Source organism: Trypanosoma brucei, chromosome 8 (assembly GCF_000210295.1).
Source record: "Trypanosoma brucei gambiense DAL972 chromosome 8, complete sequence".
Taxonomy (NCBI): domain Eukaryota; phylum Euglenozoa; class Kinetoplastea; order Trypanosomatida; family Trypanosomatidae; genus Trypanosoma; species Trypanosoma brucei.
Window position 1 is genome coordinate 1,904,557 of NC_026741.1, and position 25,255 is coordinate 1,929,811.

A 25,255-nucleotide genomic window follows, 5' to 3' on the forward strand; every position below is an offset into this window, starting at 1 on the left:
CGGAGCTAGAGATGGTTGAGGAGGTGCTGAATGACAAGCGTGGCGGAGGTCGCATATTTGATGAAGATGGACGAGCGTTTCGTAGCGAAAATTCTCGCGAGATGTGCGACGAGTCTGTAACGTTCGTGATGCACAAGATACCGTCCGAGGCGGCGGTCATATTTCTCGTTGTGACCAGCTACACCGGAGTTGACTTTTCTGTACTACCCACTGTCAAGCTTGTTGTGGTGAATGAAATGACAAATGAACAGGTGGGGACAATTGATCTGAAGCACGCCACTGGAAATGGCACGGCAAACTTGGCGTGCATGCTCTGCCGCGTTCCTACGAGGCTCAGCGGTAGCACAGCACCTGGAAGTGCCAATGGAACAATAACAATGGACGGGGGTTCTCGTCAGTTATGGGACTTGCGAGAGCTGAACATCCGGACGTTTGGTTACACTTTTGTAGACACGCTACCCACCATGATGGACGTCCTTGGAGTGGAGGTGAACTCCCGCACTAATGCGGTCTGGCAACTTCCAGACTACTCATTATCAAAGGATTCATACGGGGCGTTGCGGCAGCCGCTCTCGGATGTGCGGTTCGGGGTTGGTTGGGGTGGTGATCACGATTTAGATTCCTTCATGGTGTTTTTAGACGAAAAGAATAATTACGTAGACCACATTAACCCAAAACCGGTTAAGCTACAATCGAGATTCCCACACACCGCACGTCATTCGGGGGATGCGATTAATGGATATAGTGCCGTGGGCGATGAAGAATTTATTGACCTAGTCACGTACCGCCTCCCGTTGGAGGTGCACACAATTATATTCGGTGTGTGTTACGTAGAGGGCGGCCGTAGCACAAGGAGCATTATGGATGTGCCTAAGTTCTACATGCGGCTGCAGAATCGCACAGCAGCATGGCCGAACGCCATTGAAGTAGACCGCTGGAATGTTCATGAGGAAATAAAGCGGGCAGATGAGGAAAGAAAAAGGTTGAAGGAAGCGCAGCTGCAAGGCTCCAAGTCAGCGGACAACCTTCCAAAGGTTAGTGAGTTGTCCTCACGCCTCTTACACACCTACAAGGGAGCCGACGGTAAGATGTTTCCCGTGCGTGCGCTGGTGCTCGGCATGATGGTCAAAACTGCAGAAGCTCCGCTTAGGGAACTCTACCCGGAGGCTTGTGCTCAGAAGCCTGAAGGGGGGTTGGAGGAAGTGGAACGGCGAAATTCGAGCGGATCTCCACGTGACTCCGACGCTCAAGTAGCAACGGAAGAGGAGGACGGGAATGCAGCGGGTGCTGATCCGCTTCCAGAAAGCGATACTGTTGTTTCCGTGTTTCAGTACCTCCCCATTCACGAGTACGTTCCCATCAGCAATGCAAAAGGGTTTGTGGAAATGATGCCGTATATGCGCTGCATAGCAAAGTACTGTCGGAACAAGCCTAGCAGCAATTTAGCAACTCGAAGTAGTGCGGATCAGAATATTAATAACCCACTACGACTGCAAACCTTCCAACCGCAGCTAAACACACAGACTTCTATGTGGGATCAGGTACGAGCTTCCAGTGGAGTGCTTTCCTACCACGCCGTGAGGGTGCAGTTTCTTGAGGTGCGGCATCTGCAACCGGAGCTGCCACACGTATTCAAGTGCCACGGTGAGGTGTGGGTATGCGAAAAGACACCCTTTACGGAGAAGCGCTCACTAACCGTATACGACCAACCAACCTTCCGCACACCATACTTAATGCACAGGCAGAACATGCAGTGGGACGAAAGCAACCCAGCCACGGCCGCGTTACTCTTCGTACGGGAATTTGATCGTATCCGTGTGGTTATATACGAGCGCGCCGCCTTCGGCTACGTGGACATTGACCTTATGGATATTAACGAGTTGTGGTCACAGAACCCGCAACCTGATCTGTTCGTGCCAAATGCAACGCAGCCGGCGAGTCTTATGTCCGCCACCCCGGCGCAGGACCGGTGGTTTCAGTTAAGCGGTGGACCACTTAGTGATGGGTTAGTGCGGCTGCGCATATCTCGTGCTCCGATTGGAAAGCTGCTCGAGGAGAGTGAGCGAACCATTGCAGCAGCAAAGAAGAAAAGGCGAGACCATGCGAGGGCTGTGGAGGAAGAAAAACATGAGGCTGCTAGAGAAAGATACTCAGGACCGTGCTGCATCATGTAATGGTTGGAACCGGAGTTGTCGTTTGCTTTGCTCTACCTCTTGTCGACATCACCAATATGGTATATTATAGAATAACTCCCATTTCGTTAGATGTTGTGTGTTGAAGTTATGTATTCGAGGAATTTCTTCCAGCGTTGCGATTTCGCATTGCATGACGCTCCCCGTACCGTTTCCACCTTTTTACTTTGGTGATGTTGCAACTAAAAAAAGGTTCTCCAATGCAGAGATGCAGTTGCAGAGGGACATTTTGCTCCCGTCCCTCTTCTTCTTTTATTGTTTCTCGCCACAGTGCTACTCTTATACCTACTGTTTGCCTTTACCCACCTCGCTACTTTCCCTACACCCCCCGAAGCAAAGCCAAGCAGTCACACCCATAAACATACGAAGCACAGTGCAAAAAAAAAAAGAAGTCTTTTATGGCCGACGAGGAACCACGCGACATTAAACTTGATCTTGAAAAGGACTGCCTGGCGAACAACTGCCAACATAAAGTGCTCGCCTACAATGCCTGCCTCGAGCGCATCAAGGATATCCCTTCAGAAAAGGAGCCTCACTGCTACCACCAATACTTTGATATAGTTCATTGCGTCGATGTGTGCGTTGACCCAAAGCTGTGGCCAACGTTGGTGTAACGTCAACGGGACTTTAAAAAAAAAATGGGGGAGAGGGTGTGATGCTATGGGAGGAATCAAATCAAAGCACGAGGGAGCAATGCAGTTCTCACTGGTTGTGACTGGGTTCTTGTCCACTTATTCGCTTATTTACTTTAACTATCGGAATTGAAGGAAAAGGGTAGGGAAATATATGCGACTGTCACTTTAAGATCCGTGCGTAGGAGTGAGCAACCCCTTGCCACAATTGTGGTTTGATACTCGGCAAGCGATTGGAAAAAGTTTGTTAGGTGTTGTTTTGTTCGTTCGATTGTTATTTTTTTTTCTTTTTGTCTAAGAATGGAGGAGATGCCTGACTCACCCCGCCGCGGTTGCAAGGTGAGAGGGGCGTCAATTCGACGTGTGGAAGTTTGTTCTACATATTGATGCACCGCATACGACGGGGGGTATTTATTTTCTGGTTGTTGTTATTTTCAAGTAAAGGAATTTTAGCATTATATTACGTTTGGGGTGGTGAAACGGGTGGAGATTGGTCCACAGAGGATGTTTAGGCTCGTGAAGGGACATGACGGGATTAGTGGGGCGCATTTGTAGAGAATTTCAAATGCATTCGTTTGCGAGAACGTCTTCTCCACGATATTCGTGACCCTGCAACTGCGGAAGCCTCCAACTGCATTTTGTGGTTACATGACTTTGTCAGTGTAATTTTGCTGTGCGTTCACCTCTTTTTTTTTGTCTTGCGTTTCTCTTTTTAAAACTTTAATCTCGTTCTTTTGCGACAATTAACACCAATGCAGTTTGTACACAACTGCGCTGTGACCCACCACAGTGCTACATAAGGGTATGCTTTCCGCAACTTTCGGCACTTTAGGAACATCATGTGGTCGGGGCTTCCTTCAGCGTCAGGGGTTACTTACAACCTTTATGGGGCGCTTTTGTCACAGTGGAGGCGGTGGTAATAATCAAAATAACGATAGCAGCAACAGTGGCAACGATGGGTCCTCAACTTCAGGAGCAATCCGCGTCAATGTGACAACCGCTGAGGGGGAAAAGATTACATTCTCTGCCCCAAGTGGTTTAACATTGATGGAGGCGCTTCGTGACGTTGCTCGGGTGGACATTGAAGCCGCCTGCGACGGGACATGCGCCTGTAGCACTTGTCACGTCATCCTTCGCGAAGAGGACTTTGGGAAGCTGACAGCGGCATCGGAGGATGAAATGGACATGTTGGACCTCGCGCCGCAGGTGACACCGACGTCGCGGCTCGCGTGCCAGGTAAAGCTCAGCAAAGAACTTAATGGGATTACGCTGCAGATGCCGAGTGAAACAACGAATGAAATGCGGTGATATCGACGAATATCTATTTCGGCTGACTTCTTCCGTCGTGCATGCACACACAAACGCACACACGTGCGCACGTGAAGGTGATGCGGAGAACACAAAGACGTACGGCAAATAATAATTGATCCTGCCTTTTTCTCATTTTTTTTTTGTGTTGTACAAATGTTGTCAGTTGCTCGGCTGTCATTGTTCGATACTTGCAACGCTACTCATCCCCATCGCTGCATGTCTCCCCTTCCCCTTTCTTACTTTTTTATTTTAATTATTGCCTGCCGCGCTGCCGCTGCCGTCCCGGTCGCTGTCGGAGCTCCACTGGAATCCTTATAGCGCTGTGCGGCGCCCGACCAAAAGGCGGCCCAGGTAGGATCACATTGTAAAGGAGGAAAACTATTTATAGGCATACATATACGTTCTTCCCTCGTTCTTATATTGCAGGAGTGCACTGTTTCTCTGAGCATCACTCGTACAACTACACGTGCATTTATCTATACGTTTGGCAGTTCGCATTTTGGTTAAGCTAATGCAGTCAGCAGGAGGAGATTCGACTCCAAAGCCCACAGGCGCGAGTTGCATTTGTAGCGCCACGAAATATATTTACAGCTTTCGGAGGAAGGAATGGGTTGTGTCGGACACCAACGTTCAAATCATCAAACCACTCAAACCATTTGCTAAGGGTGGCATGCGGGTCTGTTATGAGGTTGAGGAGATCGAAGATGACGGCAGCCGCACGCGCTGCATCGCCAAGTTGTTCCTTAAGGTTGTGAGTGACGTGAAGGAAGAGGATTACTTCTGCGAAGGGGAAGCGCAGTGTCTCTGCGAAGAATTTGCGAACAACTTCAACAAGGCTCCCTTCCGTGGACCTAACAAACCGCGCATATCATTCTTACAGTGTCAGGTGTTGCGTATTAGTCGTAATATCATCCCCCGCGAGTACCGCCGGCTGAAGGATGGGTTCTTCTCCCACCGCACAGTCGACACGGGAGATGTTCTTTTCGTGATGGAACCCAAACTTGGGGGACACTTCACAAAGTATAACAGCAACTACGGTGACGTCTATGAGGATGATAAGCACTGCAAAACGGACTCCCAGAAACGGAAGCGTCAGTATATGTTGCACGTGGCTGAAGCTTTCTCTCATTTCACTCTCGTAGATAGTGTGGGCTCGATGCTTTTGTGCGATCTTCAGGGCGTCAATGACTTGTTGACAGACCCGCAAATTCACACGGAGGACGGTCGGGGCCTCGGGCTGGGAAACATGGGCGTGGAGGGCATTACGAAGTTTGTGGTTAATCACAAATGCAACGAAATTTGCGAGGGTTTGGATCTGAAGCCGCTGACGGGTGTGGTGCCGGAGTCTAGTGATGAAGCAAAGGAGTTAAACGTTTATGCGTACCTGCGGGCCCAACTCCGACAGGATTTCATTCCACCTCCTAAACCGATATCTGAGATGACAGAAGAGGAAAAGTTTGAGCACGCGCTGCAGCTGTCCCGTGTCACTTACTGAATGAAAGGGGGTGTGGAAGTGGGTGGATACACTTGGTATTCACAAGCCAGAAGGGAAGACGGGAGAAATGAGTGTTGCTTCTACAGCTGTCCGGACTGCGGTTGCAACCAACGTCGTCATTGGTATTGTTACAAATACCAAAGGTGGTGCCGTTGTTGCTGCTGCAAACGCTGCTCGCATCATAGTGCATCCCTCACAGATGGCGCGATAATTCAGGGCAAAACGTTTTAAGAAAGAGGGGTGGGAGAAGCTTTTTCGCTTTGTTCCCTTGTACGTTATGCTTCCGTGGCGTTAGTTGGACCCTGTGCATTACCGTTGTGAACGCTGTCTTCACCGCGGCAGTGTTCTCATCATCGTTTCTCCCGTTAGTTGTTATGTCATTTTCCATCATTATCGACATTGGAGACTTTTGTGTGTCAGCACCTTTGCCACAACTTAGAGAGATAGTTTGGCAACTGCTGCTATCGTTACTCCTAGTTAACGCGCGTGGATATGCCCCGCGTGTTGTTAACGGTACCGACTAATGCTTCTGTATCTGTTTGGACTCAGTAGCCGTTCAGTGTTAATTAATTATAGGGAAGGGGTGCTTTGCTTGAGCGTGATTTGAAGTATGATGCTTTTTACCGCCTTTATGGAGAAAAAAAAAGGAAGATATGGAGAAAAAAGGAAAACAAAAGGATAACGAAAAGATGCGAGGCAGTTGGGAGTTGGTGTTAGTAACAGTACTTTCCCGCAGTGGGACATCAGCTCGTTTGTGCCCGTTTCCTTTCTCTTTATCGCTGCTTGGTTTTGATGATTTCTCTTCCAGTCATTTTCTTTTCTTTCCTCGTGTGGGCGTGTTGGCATTGTTTGTATGTGTGTTCTTTTTTTTTTTTTTTGCGCAACCTTCTCATCTCAACAGCTTCCACTACCCATATTTTTTATGTACTTGTTGGGTTTCCGTACCTCCTCGGGCAGGTAGAGGAAGTGTGAGAGGCAGTCGAGAGGCCGCCGTCGCGAATACGGATACTCTCCCCGCATGATTAGGTTTCTTTTTTTATTTCTTTGGATCACTTGAAAAAAAAAAAATAAGAATATACTCATAGCATGGACGCGGAGCTCGCGTCGTCGTGAGGACAACCCGCCAAAATAGCCCTGGTGGTTCCAATGAGGGACATAATAGCGTAATTCCAGTACCGAAGTTAACACACGCACTTTTTCTTTGTCTGCATGCGTGTATTAAGTTTCATTTTATTCAATTGCTTCACACATATATGCACACATCATTTACTTGGTAGTCTGCTTAACTCTCCCATTTTCCTTCTTCACTTCCCCTCCTCTTATTGTTTTTCTTTCTTTTTCTGCGGTTGCTAATATTCATTATTTCTCCGCCGAGGGTAAAGAAGGCCGAGCCGTATCTTCAGCCGCGAACGTGTGGTTGGTACTACTCTAATTTTTTCTCACTTGATAACTAAACATCAGGGAGAGGAAAGGACAAAGGAGGGTAAGCGCTACCTCAAATCAAACGAAACCACAGACGCTGAGAAAAGAAATTTGGGCTCTCATCGCCGTGCGTATTGGAAATACGGCACTCAGAAAAGTAACTTAATAACCCCCATAAGAATAAAAGTAAAAACATGGTGGAGAAACCCCGTGAGCAACATCAACTCCTTCCCGTTAGGGCCGGGCGGGCTACAGGTTACAGTGCAACGGCTGTAGAAGTAACAACTTCAACGCCACATTCCCCGATGAGCAAGTCGGGTGGCGGAAGACAAGCTCATGTGGAACCAACGGAGATGCGGCGGCGCCGCGAGTCGAAAGTGCTTTTGAGCGCTCTCCTATTTTGTTTTGTTTTCATGTCTGTGGAGTTTGTTTTTGGTGTCCTCGCGCATTCCCTCGCACTTCTCACCGATGCTTCGCACCTCCTCATTGACGTGGGCGCCTACGCGATGAGTGTTGTGAGCCTCTGTACCGCCTCACGCTCTTCCTGCGGGAAGTACAATTATGGTTGGCATCGTGCGGAAGTCATCGGAACGCTTGTGTCGATCTTCTCCATTTGGGCCCTTGTCGTCTGGATTGTCATGGAGGGCTTGGACCGGTCGTGGACTGTAGTGAAGTGTAGCCGTATCCATGCTATGCTTGCTACCACTGCTCAACAGTACAAGCGAATTAATAGCATCAGCTATTACGGCTTCAGTAATATTTCACAGCGCCCTACGGTCGACAAGGACGGAGCGCTGAGAGAGGCGACGCATATGGAAATGTGTACAAGTATCGACTCACCCATCATGGTTGTGGTGGGTGTATTAGGGATGGTGGTAAACGTTGTATGCGCCGCTATTTTGTACTTCGGTGGTTCGCACGGCCACAGTCATTTTGGTGGATCACACCATCATAGCCATAGCGGTAACGGGGAAGAAGAGGATTCACTATGCGAGGAGAATACTGAGCACAATCACAGTCACGACCATGGACATGGATACGGGCACAGCGGAAGTGAAGGTGAAGGTCATGATCACAGTCACAGTCACAGTGGCAGAGGGTTCGCCGTTCACGCTGCTCTGCTTCATGCGTTGGGTGATTGTGTCCAGTCTCTCGGCGTCATCCTCGCTGGAATCTTCATTTATGTCGCAAACCGTTATTCGTACGGTGTTCCATCATATCGCTACTCCATTTACAACCTTGCAGACCCGCTGTGCTCGCTACTGTTTGCCGTCATTACGCTCAACATGACGCGACCGTTGCTGCGGGACCTTCTGGGAATTCTCATGGAGAGTACCCCTCCGGGAATTAACTACTCCGAGTTGTCGAGTGCCCTGCGCAGTATTAAAGGTGTTGAAGGCGTACACGACCTTCACGTGTGGTCGATTGCCTCCGACTACGCAGCGCTGTCGGTTCATCTTGAGGCGGACGATAAGGACGCAGCCCTTCAGAAGGCACAGGAGGTTTGCAAGAGATTTGGCATCACCCATACGACCATTCAGGTGGACACGGTGGAAAATGGGGCAGGTCTATGTCACTCAACTTGTGGAACAGTTTAAATCACTTCATAATTATGCGACGTTCAAATGTTGAACCAGTAAAGTGAAAAAAAAAATGTGCTTGTTTTAGCATGTTATCATTTTACTCATTTTATTTCTACTTTAGCCATCATCCGTTATAAGTTCTTTTTCGGGGACCGTTTCTATTTTTGTGCATAAGCGTCGTTCGGCATTAACACATTTAATAACGACACAGTATGAGGGAAATAAAATGTGGCTGGTATGAAGCGAAGATTGCTCCTTCAAGTAGTCTACTATTTATTCTTTTTTTCTTTTTCTGTGCATACCTCTCTTCTTTGAGCCGGCTCACAGAGCTGAAGGTGAAAGGTTTGATTTTATTTTTTTCTGCTCACCTGCTTGACATTCCGTTGTTAAATTGCTTTTATCTACACTAATAAAACATCACTTTTTCTCTCCCAATGAAGGAGAGGGAAAAAAAAGTACCCACACTTTCAAACAAAACCGTTTGTAAGCAGACGTGAAAATGCTCTCTTCGCCACTAAATCCCTCACTTTGTGGGGCTACACTGTATATGGATTGATAGCAAATGATGTCTGTTTTGTGCTGACTGTTCAACGGGGAAAAATGTAGGAAAGATATGAAGAAAGTGTGGATAGGGCGAACGAAGAAGGAACCCCAAGGGGATAATGACGTATTTATTACCTCCACCGACATTATACCTGTACTCATTCCCTCTCAACTACTATTTCAACAACTGCAGTTGCTCGATTCCTCATTCCCTTCTTGTTTTTGTTTTTGTTTTTGTTTTTTGCTCCGTTGGGCCCCCTCAATTTTCTTCATGGATTAACGCAAGAGGTATGATATGAAGAAGGAATGCGAGCACAAAATGTGTCGTTACGGCACCGTTTGTCGAAATGAAAGAAGGAAAAAAAACGTTACAAGAGGTCAATAAGGGGTAACTCAGTACGCGATTGCTCTGCACAAACAATCATTTCTAACAAATGGGTATTTCAGTTGTCACTCACTGTCGTAGTGCTGATGGGAACTATACAAATCTCTATTTATTTATTTTTTTGTCATCAACTTCCTCTGCAATTACTGACCTCTATTTAAACGGTCATATAGGCATCTATAGCGAGCAAGGAAGGGTGGACCTCGTTTGAATCATGCAAAGCGGCAGTGAGAAGCGGAACGGTCAAAAGCGCCCCCGGCATGCAGGTGCAGCAGCGGCCTCTTCAGCGGTAGCACTCAAACAAAAGAAACTGAAACCGAAGAAAAAGACGGATAATGCAGGTGAAGGGAATGAGGACCAACTTCAGCAACGGCGGCGGCAACAAGAGGAAAAGCAAAATTTACCGATTGCATCATCATCACCAACGGCAGCGCAGCAAGTGAAGAGTCCGGTGGTGGATCAAGTGCAGGCGAAAGTCCCTACTGAAGAGTGTCGCAGCGCCCTGCTGGTCATTGGAACATATCACTCCGTCATGGCGGGGTTGCTCTACCGGCGTCGCCGCTTCGGCCTGCTTTTTTCCATCAAGCACCATGTCGGATGCATCAACGCTGTCACAGCTGGGGGCGGGGCGAAGTATATGGCTTCGGCGGGCACGGATGAGCGGGTATTTCTATTCACCAATAAAAGTCACAGCGTTCAAAAGCAACTGAAGCTCTTGAAAAAGAAGCAAAAACGGCAAGCGAAAAGGCTGAAGAAAGGTGGTGAACCATGTGAGAACGGTGGGGAAATGGAAGAAACCCTGGCTTTTGCTGGTCCTTCCGCAGAAACAAATAGCGGCAGCAGCGCTGAGCCTCTAGCTCTCAGACTTACCGATTTGGGTCACGTCTCACCACCCAGTGAAGTACGTTGCATGAAGATAACGAGTAACTCACAGCTGATGTTGTGTGGTTGTACTGACGGGCAGCTTATAACATACCGCACACGTGATTGGTCCATCAACTCGGCTATTCCATTACATGAGAAATGCATCTCTAGCATTGCCCTACATCCGGGAAGCAATAATGACGGCGGTTCCGGTGCGGCGCTGGCCATTACATGCTCGGCAGAAGACCACCATATTGTAGTTGTAGACTTGTTGAGGGGTCGGTTACTAAGCAAATGGCGCTACAGTACATCACTAGCAACAGCAATAAGTCGATACAGTGCCAACAAAGACAAAGGTGGAAGGGATAATGTCGCGTCTCCGGCTGCTGTACAAACAACAAGCAACAGCGATGAGCCCGGGAGGCCGGTGAAGCTGGCGAAGTGGGAGCGGCACGACGAGCCACGTGAGGTCCACTTCTCCCCAGTAGGTTCTTACTTCGCCGTTCTGTCCAGTCACGCTCTACTTGTTTATGAGACGGCCACGATGCGGGCTGTGGCGCACTACCGGGCTCCTTCTCCGCTGCAGCCGCACAATGAGATGCACACCTTCTGTTTCATGGACGAACAAACCATAATGATTGGTGATGAGTCGGGAAACGTACGATGCTGCTGTGGGCCATGGCAGGGGGTTTGCGTTCCGGGGATCGTAGAACGGCGTATTCCACATGGTAGTGAGGGCGGTAACGTTGGAGTTTGCGGTACTAACAACAGCAGCGGGGATACGACTGGCAGCTTTGCCGCTGGTTCTGATGCGTCACAGCATTCGAGACGTCACCCCACAAAGCATTCAACGCGTGTGAAAGCACTGCATTGTGCTGGCAGAACCCTCTTTTCATTGGATGCGGCGGGTGTCGCTATCGCTTGGAATGTGGATAAAAGAGGCATCAGCAGTAATAACAGTATCAGTGCGAGTGGAAAAAGCTCAGATTTGATGCTCCACTACATCTGTAGTGCAAACTGCAGGGGTCGTGTGACGACGATGGATGTGTTGCGGCTGTAGCTTTTTGGTGACGGGTCGATGATGGGCGAAGCTGAGGGTTTCCTTCTGCAAGTGGGGACCGAGGTTCGTACCTCTCGTTGGGGAAACATGCAGAGATTCTCCCCCGAGCAAACGTAAGAGGGATACTGGTGGGGGGGGAGGGAGGAATAAAAGCACCTGAAGCGAGTAATTTGTAAGATCGGAAATAGGTTGGTTAGTGATTACAAGAACGGTTGTAAGAGGATGGAATGAGTGAAGCGATGAATGTCTCTGATGTTAAGCACCTGGTGTCGTCTCGCCGCGACTCATGGTTCTTCTTTGTTTGTTTTTTTTCTTTCACCTGTATTGCATCGAAAGTTGACAACCGAAAGCCTGGCAAAGGGAAACGCATTATCGAAATACTTAAATATTTATAAGGAAGTGCAAAAGACAAGGAGGAAAGGGGGAATAAATGAAGTCCCGTGGTTTCACCCGCCAACCTTCGGAGGGACAAGATGGAGGCCCGGGAAGCCCGCCGTACTTTGCGCGTTGGAGTGTTTATGACGTCCACGAGGACAAGAGCCACTTTAGCAACCCCCACCGCAAAAGTCATGGCGCCGGAAGTAATACCAACGACAGTTACGGCAATCATAATAATAACAATAATAACGGTAACGATGAAGAGCCTGGAAGATGGTGGCCGAGCGGTGAAGACGAATTGAGTGCAACCAGCAGCGTGTTGAACGTACACGTCCGCGAAAAGCACAGCCGCCCTACCATAAACTACACAGTCCCACTCCAACAGCTAGTGGGAGGCGCGGGTATCGCCAAACATAATCATCAAGCGGTGAATATCCCACTCTTCATGGAAGACGATGAGGACGAGGACGAGAATGCCGTTGGTGGCATTGCCGGGAATGATGTTGTTATCGGTGACAGTGTCATTGGTTGTGGTGGTGGTGGTGGTCACAAAAACAACAGTCCTGAGGAGAAAGACGCTGAGAACAAGGAAGATAATTGGCCAGATTACTACTGCCGATACAACTGCAAAGGTAACAATAGCTGCGGCTTCAGCGGTGAAAATGTTGACTACAGTCACAACTACAACAGGAACAACAGTCAATATAGCCACGTCTACAGCACGCACAGCGCCTACGGCAGGATTCCAATGACTAGTGGTGATGCCGATGTGGAAAGAGGTGACAAGAGGAAGGCCCCTACAACAACGCCAACAATAACGGTTCCAAACGGGGAGTGGACGCAGTCTTTCACGTGTGTGAGCGGCGCCGTGAACCCACAGGCGCCTACTGGAGCCACAGTCTACACGGCAAGTCGCATGAGGTACAAAAATGCCAACAGTAACGACGGCAATGCCCACATAAGCAACGTTTACAACATCAATGCTGTCAGCCACGGCAGTGGTACCAACGCCGGAAAGGCCCTACCTCCTGTCAGGCAGACAGCTGCCACGGCCATGGCTACCTCTTCAGCATCATCAACAATCGGTTTCGAAGCTGCAGCCGCGAGTATCATTGCGGCCGCAGGTTTACCCCTCGGCACCTTGTCGTTGGCGAATTATATCATGGAAGGACAACCACGACTCCCTTCAAGACAACCAGTGCAGAAACAGCAACAGGGGGGCTTTGACCGAAACCATCAGGAGCGTACCTTGAAGGGGAATCCCATGTCTTCACCAGTTTCCCCACCACCATATTGTTACAGTTCCATGGGCAACACCTCCAGCCTTAAAATGGCTCATTTTTCTAACGCCACAGGCGCGACCAACAACACGTGTATATCTGTCTGGACCGGCAAGTCGTGGGGCAATGAACAAAACTCGCCATTTATTCAAATCAAACATGCCCAGCAGCCAACTGCGAGAGGTGGTGACGGTCAGAAACAACAACAACAACAACAGCAGCAGCAGACCAAAGCGTACAGTGAATACCTCAGTGATTTATTATACTTCCACGCGGACTTCTTTCCGCCACCGTCGCCACCACGGGGGCTACCCTTTCCTCCTTCATATGATGCCGCGGGCACCACAACATCATCATTGTATTCATTATCGCAACTATCACCTTACTGCTCCTCATGTTGTGACCGGCGAGCGGCTCTGTGGTATCACTACGCAAGCAAATGGAATATCACCCACCGCCTTCCGCCTCCTCCACGCACACCGTTACCTGAAATGCGGGAGCAGGAAGAGTCACGAAGGCGAAGAAAACAACAACAACAACAACAACAGCAGCAGCAGCAGCAACGCCAGCAACAACAGTACCATTACCAACAACAGCAACACCATTACAAAGTGGAAGGGGAATATGTTCGTGATAACCGACAAGGGCTACCATGCACTCCGTATGATATCAGTGGTTGGATGAAAATGTGTGAGCGGTGGTTTGATGTGGCGCAACGTCAGTTCAATTACCCACCAGAGAATATCCCTGTGAGGGTTTCACCAGGATTTGTGCTGCGCCACGTTGCGCTATGCTAGCAGTTTCCAAGTGCTTGAATAAACAGGGGCTGTGTTAACAATTAAAAACGAAAAAAAAAGGAAGAGAAAAAAAAAGCATATCTAAAGATGGGGAAATAACAACATAAACACATGCAAGACCGCACACAAGCAAACAACATACATATGGACATATACATACATATATATGTACTTTTGTATTTGAAAGAGTGGACCCTCAGTGGTTTATCTCAGCACTGTGTTCAAACGCTTCCCAACGTATGGCCCAAAACGAGTTTCTTTTTTTTTTGTTTTGTTTTGCTTCCCTAAACGATTTTCCTTTGGTTTGATTGTGTGCTTTAGCTCGTGCTGTATTTCACGTTCGTTTCGTTGTGGCATGGCGGTACATCCCCAAATATAAAAGAAAGGAAAAAAAAAACAAAGAGGGAAAACATTCGGGGAAGCGCCTTCCATTTCTTTTATTTATTTTCGTTGGTATGTCAAAAGCAACAACAACAACAACTGATTTTTGGCCTGTTGGTGTCGTACACGTATACATTTCACGTGTGCTTCTTCTTAAATTCCCTCACCTTCATTTGTTATTATCATTATTTTAATTGTTATTGTTATTATCTGCTTTTTTCTTTGGTTTTGCTTTGTTTCATGTTGTTGCCTCTTTTTGTTGTTCTTTTTTTTTTTTATTGTTGTTGTTTCTACGTTTACCTGATTCAATTTATGGTTCCCTTCCAATATGATTTGCGACTATTCGGATGAACTATAGAAAAGATAATTTAAAACAAAAAAAAAAGACAAAAGAAGAAACTAAAAGAGGAAGGAGGAGACGGGGGAAGATATCGGTTGTTCTCTCATCAAGATAGAAAAAATAAAGCAGAAAAATAAACAAATCAAACACAAAACTTTGTAAAAATAAGAGAGATTCATATGATTCACGCAAGTCAATTTGTATAAATAAAGCATATATATATACTTATATGTTTCATATTTGTACGGCTTTGTGTGCACGTGTGTGTATATGCCGGTCTTGTTCAATCCCTCACTTCGCAGCGCATAAACTCACTTTTATGCTTTCCATGTGTTTGCGTGCATTTTTTATTTTATTTTTATTTTTGTTTATTATAAATGCCGGTGTCACCAGTCACCAATTTGATTCAACTTTGCCCAGCACTTAAACGCCTTAACACGCATACTTTTTTCCTTGTTTTATTTTGTGTGTTCCTCTTGCTCTCTATTTTTGATTTTGATTGTTTTCCCGTCCGTGTCTTTCGATGCGTGACGCGGTGCCTGTCGTGAGACATTACTTTTTCATTCATAATTCTTTTCTTTTCCCTCTTTTATTTCTATCGCTTCCGTTTTTTTTCTTTTTGTTTGTTTGTTTATGGTTATGGTTATGATATCGTTTTTGATTCGATTGCTTGACATTCCTGAGTGAATGAGTGAAGAAAAACTTAACAAATGAAACATGAAAAAAATGGCAAATATTTACATTTATATTATAATTATATCGTCATTATCATTATTTATATTTTCATGAACAAGGGAAGGAAAGGTTTTTGTTCTCAATTACGTGTACGGTACATCTCCTTCTTAATGTTTACCGCTGCTTTCTTCTTATTTTTCTCAAATATACGCTAACCGGCACTGAACTTGACGCCTCCTCCATATTTTTTCGTGTTGTCGGTTATTTTCTTTTTTTCTCTTTTGAACTTCGTTTTGTTGTTTTATTTTTTCCAATTTTTTCCCCTCCCCTTTCTCTTTTGTTTTATTAGGTTCACTGCCTTTTATCTCCCGTATTGGTTTCTTTTTCTTTTGAATGCGCACATTTTTTTTTGTTGTTATTTTTAAAGAAAGGGGGGGGGTATACTTTGTTTAGCCGCATATGGTTTTTGCCACTTGACGGCGGCTCCCCATCCACCCCCTAAAATAATAATAATAATAATAAATAAACGAATAAATAAATGAAAAAAAATCAAATTGTGAAAACTTTATATATATATATATATATATTTATTTACAAGTCATATAAAATATAACAATTTTGGGGGGCTTGTGGCTATTTGAAAGGAAAAAGGAGGAAAAACTGAGTTTTGTCAAAGAGAGACGGGAAACATTGGGTGGAGTGATGCTAAAAACAAAAAAAAAACAAAAAAAAATGACGCATTACCCTGTCAGTCCCTGTGACATTGAGGGAGGAAGAGGAAATAAAACAATTTTATGAATGAATGAGTGGAAGCCAACACAAAGACTCATATATTCATTTATACGCAAACACATAGAAATATGAGTGAAACATAAAACAGATACAAAAAAGGGATGAAAGAAAAGGTTGAACAGGATAAACGAGCAGGAATTTGCGCCTCTCCCGCATCGACCGCCCTCGGGGGAGGTCACATGTTTATACTTTTTTTTTCGTTTCGTTTTGTATGGGAAACAATAAGAAGCTAAAGAGAGGAATAATGAATTACTTTGTCATTTCATACAGCAACTATACGGTAACTCATCTCTTCTGTTTTGTTATTTTTTCTTTTCTTTTTTTTCGCTTTCTGATACAGTTCCTCATTTGTTTTCTTTTGGTTGTTCATTGCTTGCAGTTGCCGTGTTTGTTACGTTATTTTTCTCTATGTTTCTGGTTTCTGATTTGTATGAATATGTCCCACGTTTTCATTATCCAATCTTTTTTTTTGTCTCTTTCCAGCCGTTCGTGGAAACTTTGTGCATACGAAAGAAGAGGAATAAACGGAATGGAATGCAATGGAACGAAGTGGAGTGGAGTGGAATGATGACATCCTTCCATTATGTGACTATTCGGTTTGAGTAAATGAAGTAGTAAAGAGGGACAGACAAAAAGTAAAAGAAGAGGATTGCAACCTTCTCCTTTCAGTACACACGTCAGATACACGCACACAGAAAAAGAAATGAAATGGATGCCTCTCAGAGAACCTGAAACAGTGGAAGTTAGATACGCATCGTAAAGCGGTACTGCTGTGCGCGTAACACACCTATATATATATATATATATATATATATATATATGTTTATATGTGCATGTGTATACCTCCTATTTCAACTGTTTTTAGTCTCTTCGTATGCTCTTCCTATTTCATGTCTTTCTCCTTTTCTTGTGTGTCTCTACTGATGCGGACCGTAATCGTATTATTTGTTTGCCGACTTCGCATTCGGCACGATCACAAAAAAAAAAAACCGTAACATTAACGAAGAAGAGCAAGAAATAGGTTTCCCCCTTAAGGGCGAGAGAAGAGTTGGGGGCACAGTTTCATAAGACAGCTCTGCAACATTTGTAGCTCACTTACATAAGTTCTCACCGCTGGCTGGGAAAAAGAATACAAAAAGATATTCTCGGGAAGTAAACGGAAGTTTGGGGTTGGGATTTACTTCATGGAAGCCTTCATCGAAGCGGCAAGGCAGGCCGTAACGGTAGCCGCAGTAGACTTCGGTCCCGTCCAACAGCTCGCTGAAGACGCAGCCAAGGGCGTTGCTGATGGTGAAGCACTAAGAGAAACCATCACAACATTAGTCGACACGTACAGCGCAGCCGATAGCTCACAGGTGGTGCTGCAGTGCTCTCTGATGAAAGCTATCGGGAGTATTCTATGTGCCACAGCATCAAACGTTGGGGGCGGTAATTGCCAACTTGCGGTGGATGATTATATTCTTCTTGCGCTCTTTTTTAACGAGATATCAACGGTAGGTGACGTTCAGTTGTTTTCGCTTCTGACAGAAGCCGTGACAGCTCTCTTCCGGCAGACGGCTGCAGTGGCTTTTAAATCAGCTCTGCCGCCAAGCAGTAATGAGACCGAAGATTGCTCATCCATCACATCGCTACGTGGGGAATTGCAGTCCCTCCGGTTCGTTATGGCGAAGCGGCTCGTTGGTCCTTCTAACGCTTCCGAATTCGTAAGTAAACAACATCAACGCCATGACACCGCCATGCAGCTGAAGGTGATAGATTGTCTGCGTGTCTTGCTTCTCTCGCTTCTGGAAGTATCCAATAGTGAGGACGCGACATTAGCAGCGGTTAAGGAAATGCAGAAAGACGGAACAGGCAATGAAGCTGCCCTGCAGGCGGCGCGCCAGGTCGTTGAAGGGTTGCTTTTGCCCCTTTCCACTGCAGTGGACGCCCTCCGTCCTCATGTGACCAATAACAGCAGTGGTAAGGGAAGGTTGTTGGTTACACCGCAACCAAATGGTGCACATGGCACGGCCGTTTCGCCACTAGTGCTGGTAAGCACTTTTCGTGTGGTAGAGGAGCTACTGTGGCATTGTGCTGGACGCGCAACCGATGACTCGATTGTTGTCGTTGGGCGTTTCGCAGCGAACCGCTTGCTGACGGCCGTACAGCAATATTTAGTGCTCCAACAACAAAAATCTGTAGAGTCCACAGGAACCGAATCACAGGAAAAACCGGCGGCAGCGTTTGATGTGCTTCGCGCTGCTGGACCTCAGCGGGCTATTCGCCGGCTGCTTTCAGTGGTCCACCGGCAACTGCCTGTGTTCCCCTCGATTGAAAGTGCGGTGACAGCGGCCATTGGTGTCTTTGGTGGGCAATTGGATGTTGACGACCCACTCAAACTTACGAATTTGCAACAAGACGGAGTCGGTGCTGAGAATGGTTGTAATAATGCAACTGACGTTAGCGGCGATAACCGCATTTGTGCTGCTAAATGGGAAGAGGCACCGTCCTCGTCAGCAACCTCGAGGCTGCGTGAGTGTGAGCAGATATTACCTGCGCCCAGCAGTGATGCAGTAGTTAATGAAGGCGCAGCGGCTGACTTTGATGACCCAACGCTTATGGAAGATGGTGCCGATGGAGGGCCACGGGAGACGCTCCTTAAGAGTACTGTCGGGCCCCTCCCGGCGAACGCTCTCGTAGAGATGGTGTTCTTGAGTATCTCACGCCTTGACATTATGAATGAGCAGGGAATTCAGTTGCTGCACATGCAGGGACTTCAACAGCAACAGTATGAAGCAGTACGACGAGCACAAAGGGCAGAACTACAGCGACTTCGTCGTATTGAACAGCAGGGTGTGGAAAATATTCCCGTCGGCAGGTTGTTGGAGCACTTGAAGGAAAGCACGGCAATGTACGCGGCTGGTGCACAACTGCTCAGCAATGAGTCCGGTCTTGCCACGATGCAGCGCGCCGCTCTTTTCTCGTTACTTGACGCATACGATCTGTTGGTGGATGCGCAAGAGGGTCGTGTGCGAGAGGCCCAAGCACTCATTGCCCGTACAATCGCTCAGATGCCCTCGTCGATGATGGATTCTGCGTTAGATGCCGTCTGCGCCCGCTTGAAAAAAGAACTGGCTGCGGCGAGTAGTTTTCAGAAGACGAGAGGAGGGAGCCCAGTAGCGAAGGTTCCACCACTTACATCGGCGTACCAGCTGGCCCTTCAGGTACTCTTCATGCTATACTCAGCACAGGCACCGGTGCATGAACATGACGGCAAGGCGCTGATGTTTGCGGTTTCCCCCTCTTCTGCCTTTGCTAACATGGGGGGTGAGATGCAGCTACAGTCACGTGCAGTTCTCACTATTGATACGGAAAACCCAGTTGACTGGCTGCAGGCACCGGATATGCAAAGTTCGCTAACTGACCGCAAGCGGCCACGTGACGATGGTAGCTCGTTTGGCGGAAACGATCTCGACTCTTTCCACCGTGAACGCGTAAGTGGTAGTGAGGAGGCACAGTCGGCAACGGATGGTCCTTCGCGCTTCTTCCGTGAGGACTCTATACAAAACCCTTGTGTGTATAGCCACTTTCTCTGCCGCATGATGGAGGTGCTGACGGAAGGCGAGATGCCAGTGTTGCTTCTCGACTTGCTGTTGCAGTGCCCTCGCATTACTCGCTATGTTTGGCACTATCTGCACAAACACTATTGTCTTTCGCCGGAAAAGGCACGTTGCCTGCTGGGAATGTGGCTCCTAAAAAGTGTCGCCGCGCGCCGCGCAGTTTGTCGACGCTACGCCCTAAACAGCCTTCTCTACATGACTACATCGAGGAGTGAGTATCCACGTCGCCTCGCAGTGAAACAATTAGGTGCTTTACTGGCCTCATCCGTCGGGCTGGACGGCCGGCGCGTGATTGACGATAATGTGGAGACCCTTCTTGTGCGGCACGCCAAGCGGCAAATAGCCGCCATACCAGTCACTAGGCTCCCAACAGCAGTTACGTCTTCAGGGAGTGCTGTGGCGAAACAGGAAGAAGGAGAAACGACCATGACGGGAGGTGATGCGGCGGAAACTCGAGCGAAGGAGTTACAGAAGCTGACCGAAGCACTGGACCGCCATCTTGGGCCATTCCTTATGTTGTGTGCCCGGCAACCGCGCGAGCTCATTCCAGCACTTCTTGACGTGTTTAAAGAGTGCGTCGAACGGCAAAACACCGCCATGGTCCAGTTGCTTGCTGATCATGTAGACGTGCGCCGCATGTGTCAGCGGCTCTTTCAAACGGACGCCCTCTCCTTCATGTCGAATGTGATGCCGTATCTCCGTCGGTACAGCAACAGCGCCACGATGCTTGTTCAGAGGATATTGTGGGCGGTTAGTGCTGAGCTACGGTCGATGGGGAAAGGTGGTGAGGTATCAGCAGCGGATCTGGAGGGAATAGCCGCAGCTCTGCTCGGCCACGCACGTGTGATGTATGAAAATAGCGAAATACCTTTCGTATATCACGGTGCTCTCGCGAGCAACGGCGAGCCCGCTGACGTGGTAAGCGTGCAGGAATCGCCTGCGTCCCTTCACGACGTGCGGTTTATTGCCCCTTTTATGAGTCTCATTCCGATGGAGGAGCTTAAGAGGACTTACCTCCGTTCGTTTCTGCACTTTGTGGAACAACAGCTCCAGCAACGGGCCGAGGAAACAATGGACATTGACACAACACCAGAGTCGATGCGCATGAGCGAGGAGGAAATGTCTCAGCTCATTCGCGATGTTGCACAAGAAGTCCTTGTCCGCTCACCAGTGCAGTTTAGTGACGGCTCCCCACGCGGGGTTTCGCGTGTGGATCTTCTTGTTTATTTGCATCACGCTACACGTGGAGTACGCGATGGGGATGCATATCAAAACAAAGCTCATCAATCCTCTCCCCACTCAACTGTTGTGGAGACACCAATGAGGACTCATGCAGAAACACGTGGCATTCTCAGTTCCTCCGGCCCCCAGTCTCCTGATGGCAGTGTGGTTGGTAACAACGCAAAAGCAAGGACAGCGGAAGGCGAAACCTCGCGCATCGCTGAGAATCTTCCCCTCAGTGCCCTCACAACGAAAGAGGTGATTTGTGTGCTGCTAAAACTGCGGCGGACCTTCGACGAGAGCACGACCGAATACCTCTACGGACCAGCAGAAATCAAAGGGGCAGTGCGACAGTTAATGAAGAACACTGGAGCTACAAAAGTTCCCTCACAGTTGATGGCAACACTGATTTTCGCCTGCGGTCTCCACCCACCACGCGCGGCCGTGGACCTCGTTCGATTTGTCCATCAGGAGGTCTTACTTCCACTAGCGAAGGACGGAACATGGGAAAAGGATGTTCAGCTGTGGCGCGGTGTCCTCCTCTTCGCAGAGATGCACTACCGTGAGTGCAGCAGCTTCCTCGTAAACCTGCCAGATCAGGTCCTCATCGAAGCACTCCGCGTCCGCCCACAACTGTGTGAATACTTTAGAGAGGAACATGGAAACAACGCATACTTTGGTCATATTCTCGGTAGTCTATAATTGTAGCACAATGTGGTAAGCGGATGGGCGAACGTATCTGCTCACGTGCGTGTAGGAGGTAACTGACGTGGTGGAAGCCGATGAGAAAGTAGGGCGGCGGAGAGCCTCATGCACCTGCACGGCAGAGCCACCAACTTGTTTGCTAAAGTTTTCGTCATTCTCCGTTACTGATTTGTGACTTTTTGCATGAGTCTGCTCATGTGGTCTACCCACAGATTGCCTCATGAGGTTGAAGAATAATGACGCGTCTTGCCTCCACCTTTAATGGACATCACTACCACTGAGTTGGCAGTCCTTTGGCCACGTCTAAACTTTTGTGTGCTGGTGGCGCGTCGGTGATGCAATATCTTCGATGGTTCCCAACTTGCTCAACGGGGCAAAGAGTTTTTGAACCTCTGTTTCTATCTTCTTTGAACATGATATTTCCCCCCCCCTTGTCCATTTACACGAACATAGGCACAAAGGAGCTTCACCCATCGATTCTTCACCGTCAAGGAGTTTGAACCACGTTGCGTCGCACAATCCCAACGCCCCGAAGTACGTGTCGATGGAGAGAGTGGGTGTGGCCATGTTGTTGTTCATTCTTTTTGTAGTTATCCTAACTTGCATCGTTTTTATCATCTTCGTATGCCTTATTCGTAACAACCACATTGTATTAAGGCTTTTTACAAACGGGCATAGGCCCCCTGACGCGCTGCCGCCACCTGCTGTGTTGTGTGAGACCAGGCGACTTCGGGCGCTTGGGGGAGGAGTGAACGGAGCGGTTTTGATAGGGGATGAAAACAGGCAGTTGCTTAGCACCCTGGACATTCCACTCACCCCGGTGCCTTCCCTATGCGAAGACTGTAAGGAGCTGTGCCGTAGTAGCTCTAACTGTTCTACGTTAGATATTGCCAACAACGACGGATGCCTCGCAACTCGCGAGTGCGCGAAGGAGAGTGCCGTGTTGGGTGCCCATGACTACGGCAAATGCCAACTGGGTTACTCCAAAAGGGTTCGCGACCTGTCAACTGATCGTGTGTTTGAGCTGTACGTTAGCCGGCAGCTTTTGATTGCTTGCAGCACCGTCGTGCATATGGGTTCGGGTGAGGAGACAAGCAGAGTACATTACAGTGCGGTGGGAGGGGAACTGCCCACGAACGCTTCTGCGTGGATGTCTATCGATTGACGGTTACAGATCGGAACCAACGGGCGATAGAAACGTCGAGTATGCTGTATTTTCACTTGATGTTCCCCTCTTCCATTAGTTTGAATAAACGGGAGACGAAAGAGAAACACAGAGCGCAAAGGGTCCTTTACCAACTATCCGAAGGTGGCATTGTCCTCTGAATAAGAGGGTGAATATGCACGTCATCGAGGTTGGATAAGGCAAAGACATAGCGTGGTATTGCTCAATTTACGCAAGTCATTCCGTCCGAGTAGGGAGTTAAAGGAGAGGAAAGAAAGGGGGTTTGTCTGCCCCCTCAGTGGCAGGTTTCCAACTCGGGACCATCAACACCCCCAGCAAGGTCAATCACGCGTTTGGCTCGTTCCTACGAAGGGAAAGAGCATACGTTTCTGTCGTTTTCACTATCTTGATTTGCTCAAGGTATTGGTCAGTTTACCTTGATTTTCCGCTATTTTTATCGCTATGATTATTCATATTTGGCATTCTTTGCTATTTGTCGCCGCTAACGTTTATGCTCTTTGCTTCGTGAATAACAACACCCTAACTCTAACCCCTTCATCCAATAGATGGCCCAAACACCTTTACTAACCCTACTTCCTTTGTTGTTTTCATCGCTTGATGGAGAAGGTGGTTTCTGTCCGCAGCAGACGCTACGCCTGTCGACGCAAAGCCGCTCTCCATATTATAATTTTTTTTTTTTTTACTTGTTCGTTAACGCTCGTTTTGTTAACATTTACTTCGCCGTTATTAACGGTGCACGTTCGTTTGTCTTAACTTTCCTTCTGCTACCAGTGTCGACATGTCGGCCAGTCGCCCTTGGGGTTGTATTGTTGTGCAGCGCACGCTTCTGTAGGCATTCCCGTTTTCCTCCGTCTGCATCCCGCCATCTCTGTTTAAATCACCAACATCCAGTAGCTAGAACCGGATATTTGAAGGATGGCTAGCGTGTCATCAGGAGTTCCCCTCACCGCCCCGTCAGCGCAAAAACTATTGCAGTCAGTGAAGTACATCCTTCTCGACGTGGATGGCGTAGTGTGGTCGGGGCCGCGTGTGCTTCCCAACATTCCGCAGACATTGCAGTATTTGCGCTCACTTGGGAAGGAGATCCGCTTCCTCACGAACAACGCCTCCGTGTCGCGCAGCAGTCTCGCGCAGTTGTTTAGGCAGCGCGGCATTGAGGGCGTTAAAGAGAGTGAAGTGTACAACAGTGGCTATGCTGCCGCCCTGAGGCTGCGCCGCATTTGTGGCGCTGCAGAGGGTAATCAGGAGCGGCAAGAGGGGAACGAACCAGCTAGCGATAAGAGGCTGGTGAGGGGAAATGTATTTGTTATCGGCGAGGAGGGTCTTCATGAGGAGCTGCAGCGTGTTCTTGCGCCGGGGTACATTACGTATGGGATGGAGTTACACGATGCAGAGAAGGTAGGTGGTTACAACAGCGCAAATGCAGCCACCGCGTGGAAGGAGCGCATTCTTCCGGCTCCGCTACGTCAACTGAAACCCCCTGATGGTATCACCGACTACGGAAGGGGCATTTCACTGACAGACCTCTCACCGGTGGCTGTAGTGGTAGGACTTGACCTGCATTTTAACATGCTTAAATTGGCCTATGCTTCACTCTGCCTTCATCGAGGGGCTGGCAGTAACACTGACAGTGAGGGAGATCGTATCGGCGGAGACCGTGACCGCACGCCGGATAAAGGACTTCAGAAACCTGTTTGCTTCATCGCAACAAATGAAGACCCCCAAATACCCATTGGCGAAGAGGGACTCCTCCTTCCTGGGGCAGGTGGAATGGTTTCCGCACTGCGCACCGTATCGGGTCGGAACCCTGACGCCGTGTGCGGAAAACCGCATGTTGACATGGCGCGGATAATGTTTGAGGCAGAGGGCATCACCGATGCGCGTCAGTGCCTGATGGTGGGTGACCGCCTGACAACTGACATTGCCTTTGGTAACGCCGCTGGTTGCCGCACGCTGTTTGTGCTCAGTGGCGCAGAGTCCATGGCGGACATTGCGAGGGCAAAGAGCACCGGGGATTCGCAGCTCCTTCCTGAGTTCGTTGCGCCTTCGCTAGCCTCCTTGATGCCTGATGCACGTGACGACTAACACAGGCCATGTGTGCATGGAGCGGCTATGAGCCGGATTACGCCGCTGTGCAAACCGTGTTGGGAAGAACGGTGTGTCCCTTGGAGCCTTGTCTTTCGTGTGTGATCATTGCATGGAAACGGTGATCAGTCCTGCAATTATCTGCTAGGGGTCAACAATATATGTGCTCCACAAATAACTGTGAGCAACAGAACAGAAATCGGCGTCACCGAGCTCAACGCTCCACAGAAAATGGTGAACCCCAAGCCAGTGTTTAACTCAAAAGCCCAGAACTGATGCGTAAAGGCAACGGGGTGGAAAAGATACAAAGGGAAATGGCCCTACCTACC

At 48.3% G+C, this 25,255-nt stretch overlaps 9 protein-coding genes across 9 annotated transcripts; all 9 read left to right on the forward strand.

Annotated features, from left to right (window-relative positions):
• Positions 1–2: 2 nt before the first annotated feature.
• Positions 3–2,174, forward strand: TbgDal_VIII7670 (hypothetical protein, conserved, (fragment); the record flags this gene model as incomplete). The annotated part of the gene is made up of 1 exon (XM_011777798.1): positions 3–2,174. A coding segment is annotated over one exon (2,172 nt), but the record flags the coding sequence as incomplete, so codon positions are not given.
• A 151-nt stretch (positions 2,175–2,325) lies between these two features.
• Positions 2,326–2,619, forward strand: TbgDal_VIII7680 (mitochondrial hinge protein, putative; the record flags this gene model as incomplete). Its single annotated transcript, XM_011777799.1, has 1 exon — positions 2,326–2,619. One exon carries the CDS (start codon positions 2,326–2,328, stop codon positions 2,617–2,619), a length of 294 nt encoding a protein of 97 aa, XP_011776101.1.
• A 2,027-nt stretch (positions 2,620–4,646) lies between these two features.
• TbgDal_VIII7690 (myosin heavy chain kinase A, putative) lies at positions 4,647–5,630 on the forward strand (the record flags this gene model as incomplete). The annotated part of the gene is made up of 1 exon (XM_011777800.1): positions 4,647–5,630. One exon carries the CDS (start codon positions 4,647–4,649, stop codon positions 5,628–5,630), a length of 984 nt encoding a protein of 327 aa, XP_011776102.1.
• A 1,616-nt stretch (positions 5,631–7,246) lies between these two features.
• On the forward strand, positions 7,247–8,650 carry TbgDal_VIII7700 (metal-ion transporter, putative; the record flags this gene model as incomplete). Its single annotated transcript, XM_011777801.1, has 1 exon — positions 7,247–8,650. The coding sequence occupies one exon, from the start codon at positions 7,247–7,249 to the stop codon at positions 8,648–8,650; it is 1,404 nt and encodes a 467-aa protein (XP_011776103.1).
• A 1,127-nt stretch (positions 8,651–9,777) lies between these two features.
• TbgDal_VIII7710 (hypothetical protein, conserved) lies at positions 9,778–11,487 on the forward strand (the record flags this gene model as incomplete). The annotated part of the gene is made up of 1 exon (XM_011777802.1): positions 9,778–11,487. One exon carries the CDS (start codon positions 9,778–9,780, stop codon positions 11,485–11,487), a length of 1,710 nt encoding a protein of 569 aa, XP_011776104.1.
• Positions 11,488–11,917: 430 nt separating this feature from the next.
• TbgDal_VIII7720 (hypothetical protein, conserved) lies at positions 11,918–13,942 on the forward strand (the record flags this gene model as incomplete). Its single annotated transcript, XM_011777803.1, has 1 exon — positions 11,918–13,942. One exon carries the CDS (start codon positions 11,918–11,920, stop codon positions 13,940–13,942), a length of 2,025 nt encoding a protein of 674 aa, XP_011776105.1.
• Positions 13,943–17,314: 3,372 nt separating this feature from the next.
• On the forward strand, positions 17,315–21,652 carry TbgDal_VIII7730 (hypothetical protein, conserved; the record flags this gene model as incomplete). Its single annotated transcript, XM_011777804.1, has 1 exon — positions 17,315–21,652. The coding sequence occupies one exon, from the start codon at positions 17,315–17,317 to the stop codon at positions 21,650–21,652; it is 4,338 nt and encodes a 1,445-aa protein (XP_011776106.1).
• Positions 21,653–22,199: 547 nt separating this feature from the next.
• On the forward strand, positions 22,200–22,820 carry TbgDal_VIII7740 (hypothetical protein, conserved; the record flags this gene model as incomplete). The annotated part of the gene is made up of 1 exon (XM_011777805.1): positions 22,200–22,820. The coding sequence occupies one exon, from the start codon at positions 22,200–22,202 to the stop codon at positions 22,818–22,820; it is 621 nt and encodes a 206-aa protein (XP_011776107.1).
• A 936-nt stretch (positions 22,821–23,756) lies between these two features.
• Positions 23,757–24,926, forward strand: TbgDal_VIII7750 (p-nitrophenylphosphatase, putative; the record flags this gene model as incomplete). The annotated part of the gene is made up of 1 exon (XM_011777806.1): positions 23,757–24,926. The coding sequence occupies one exon, from the start codon at positions 23,757–23,759 to the stop codon at positions 24,924–24,926; it is 1,170 nt and encodes a 389-aa protein (XP_011776108.1).
• Between the last annotated feature and the right edge of the window lie 329 nt (positions 24,927–25,255).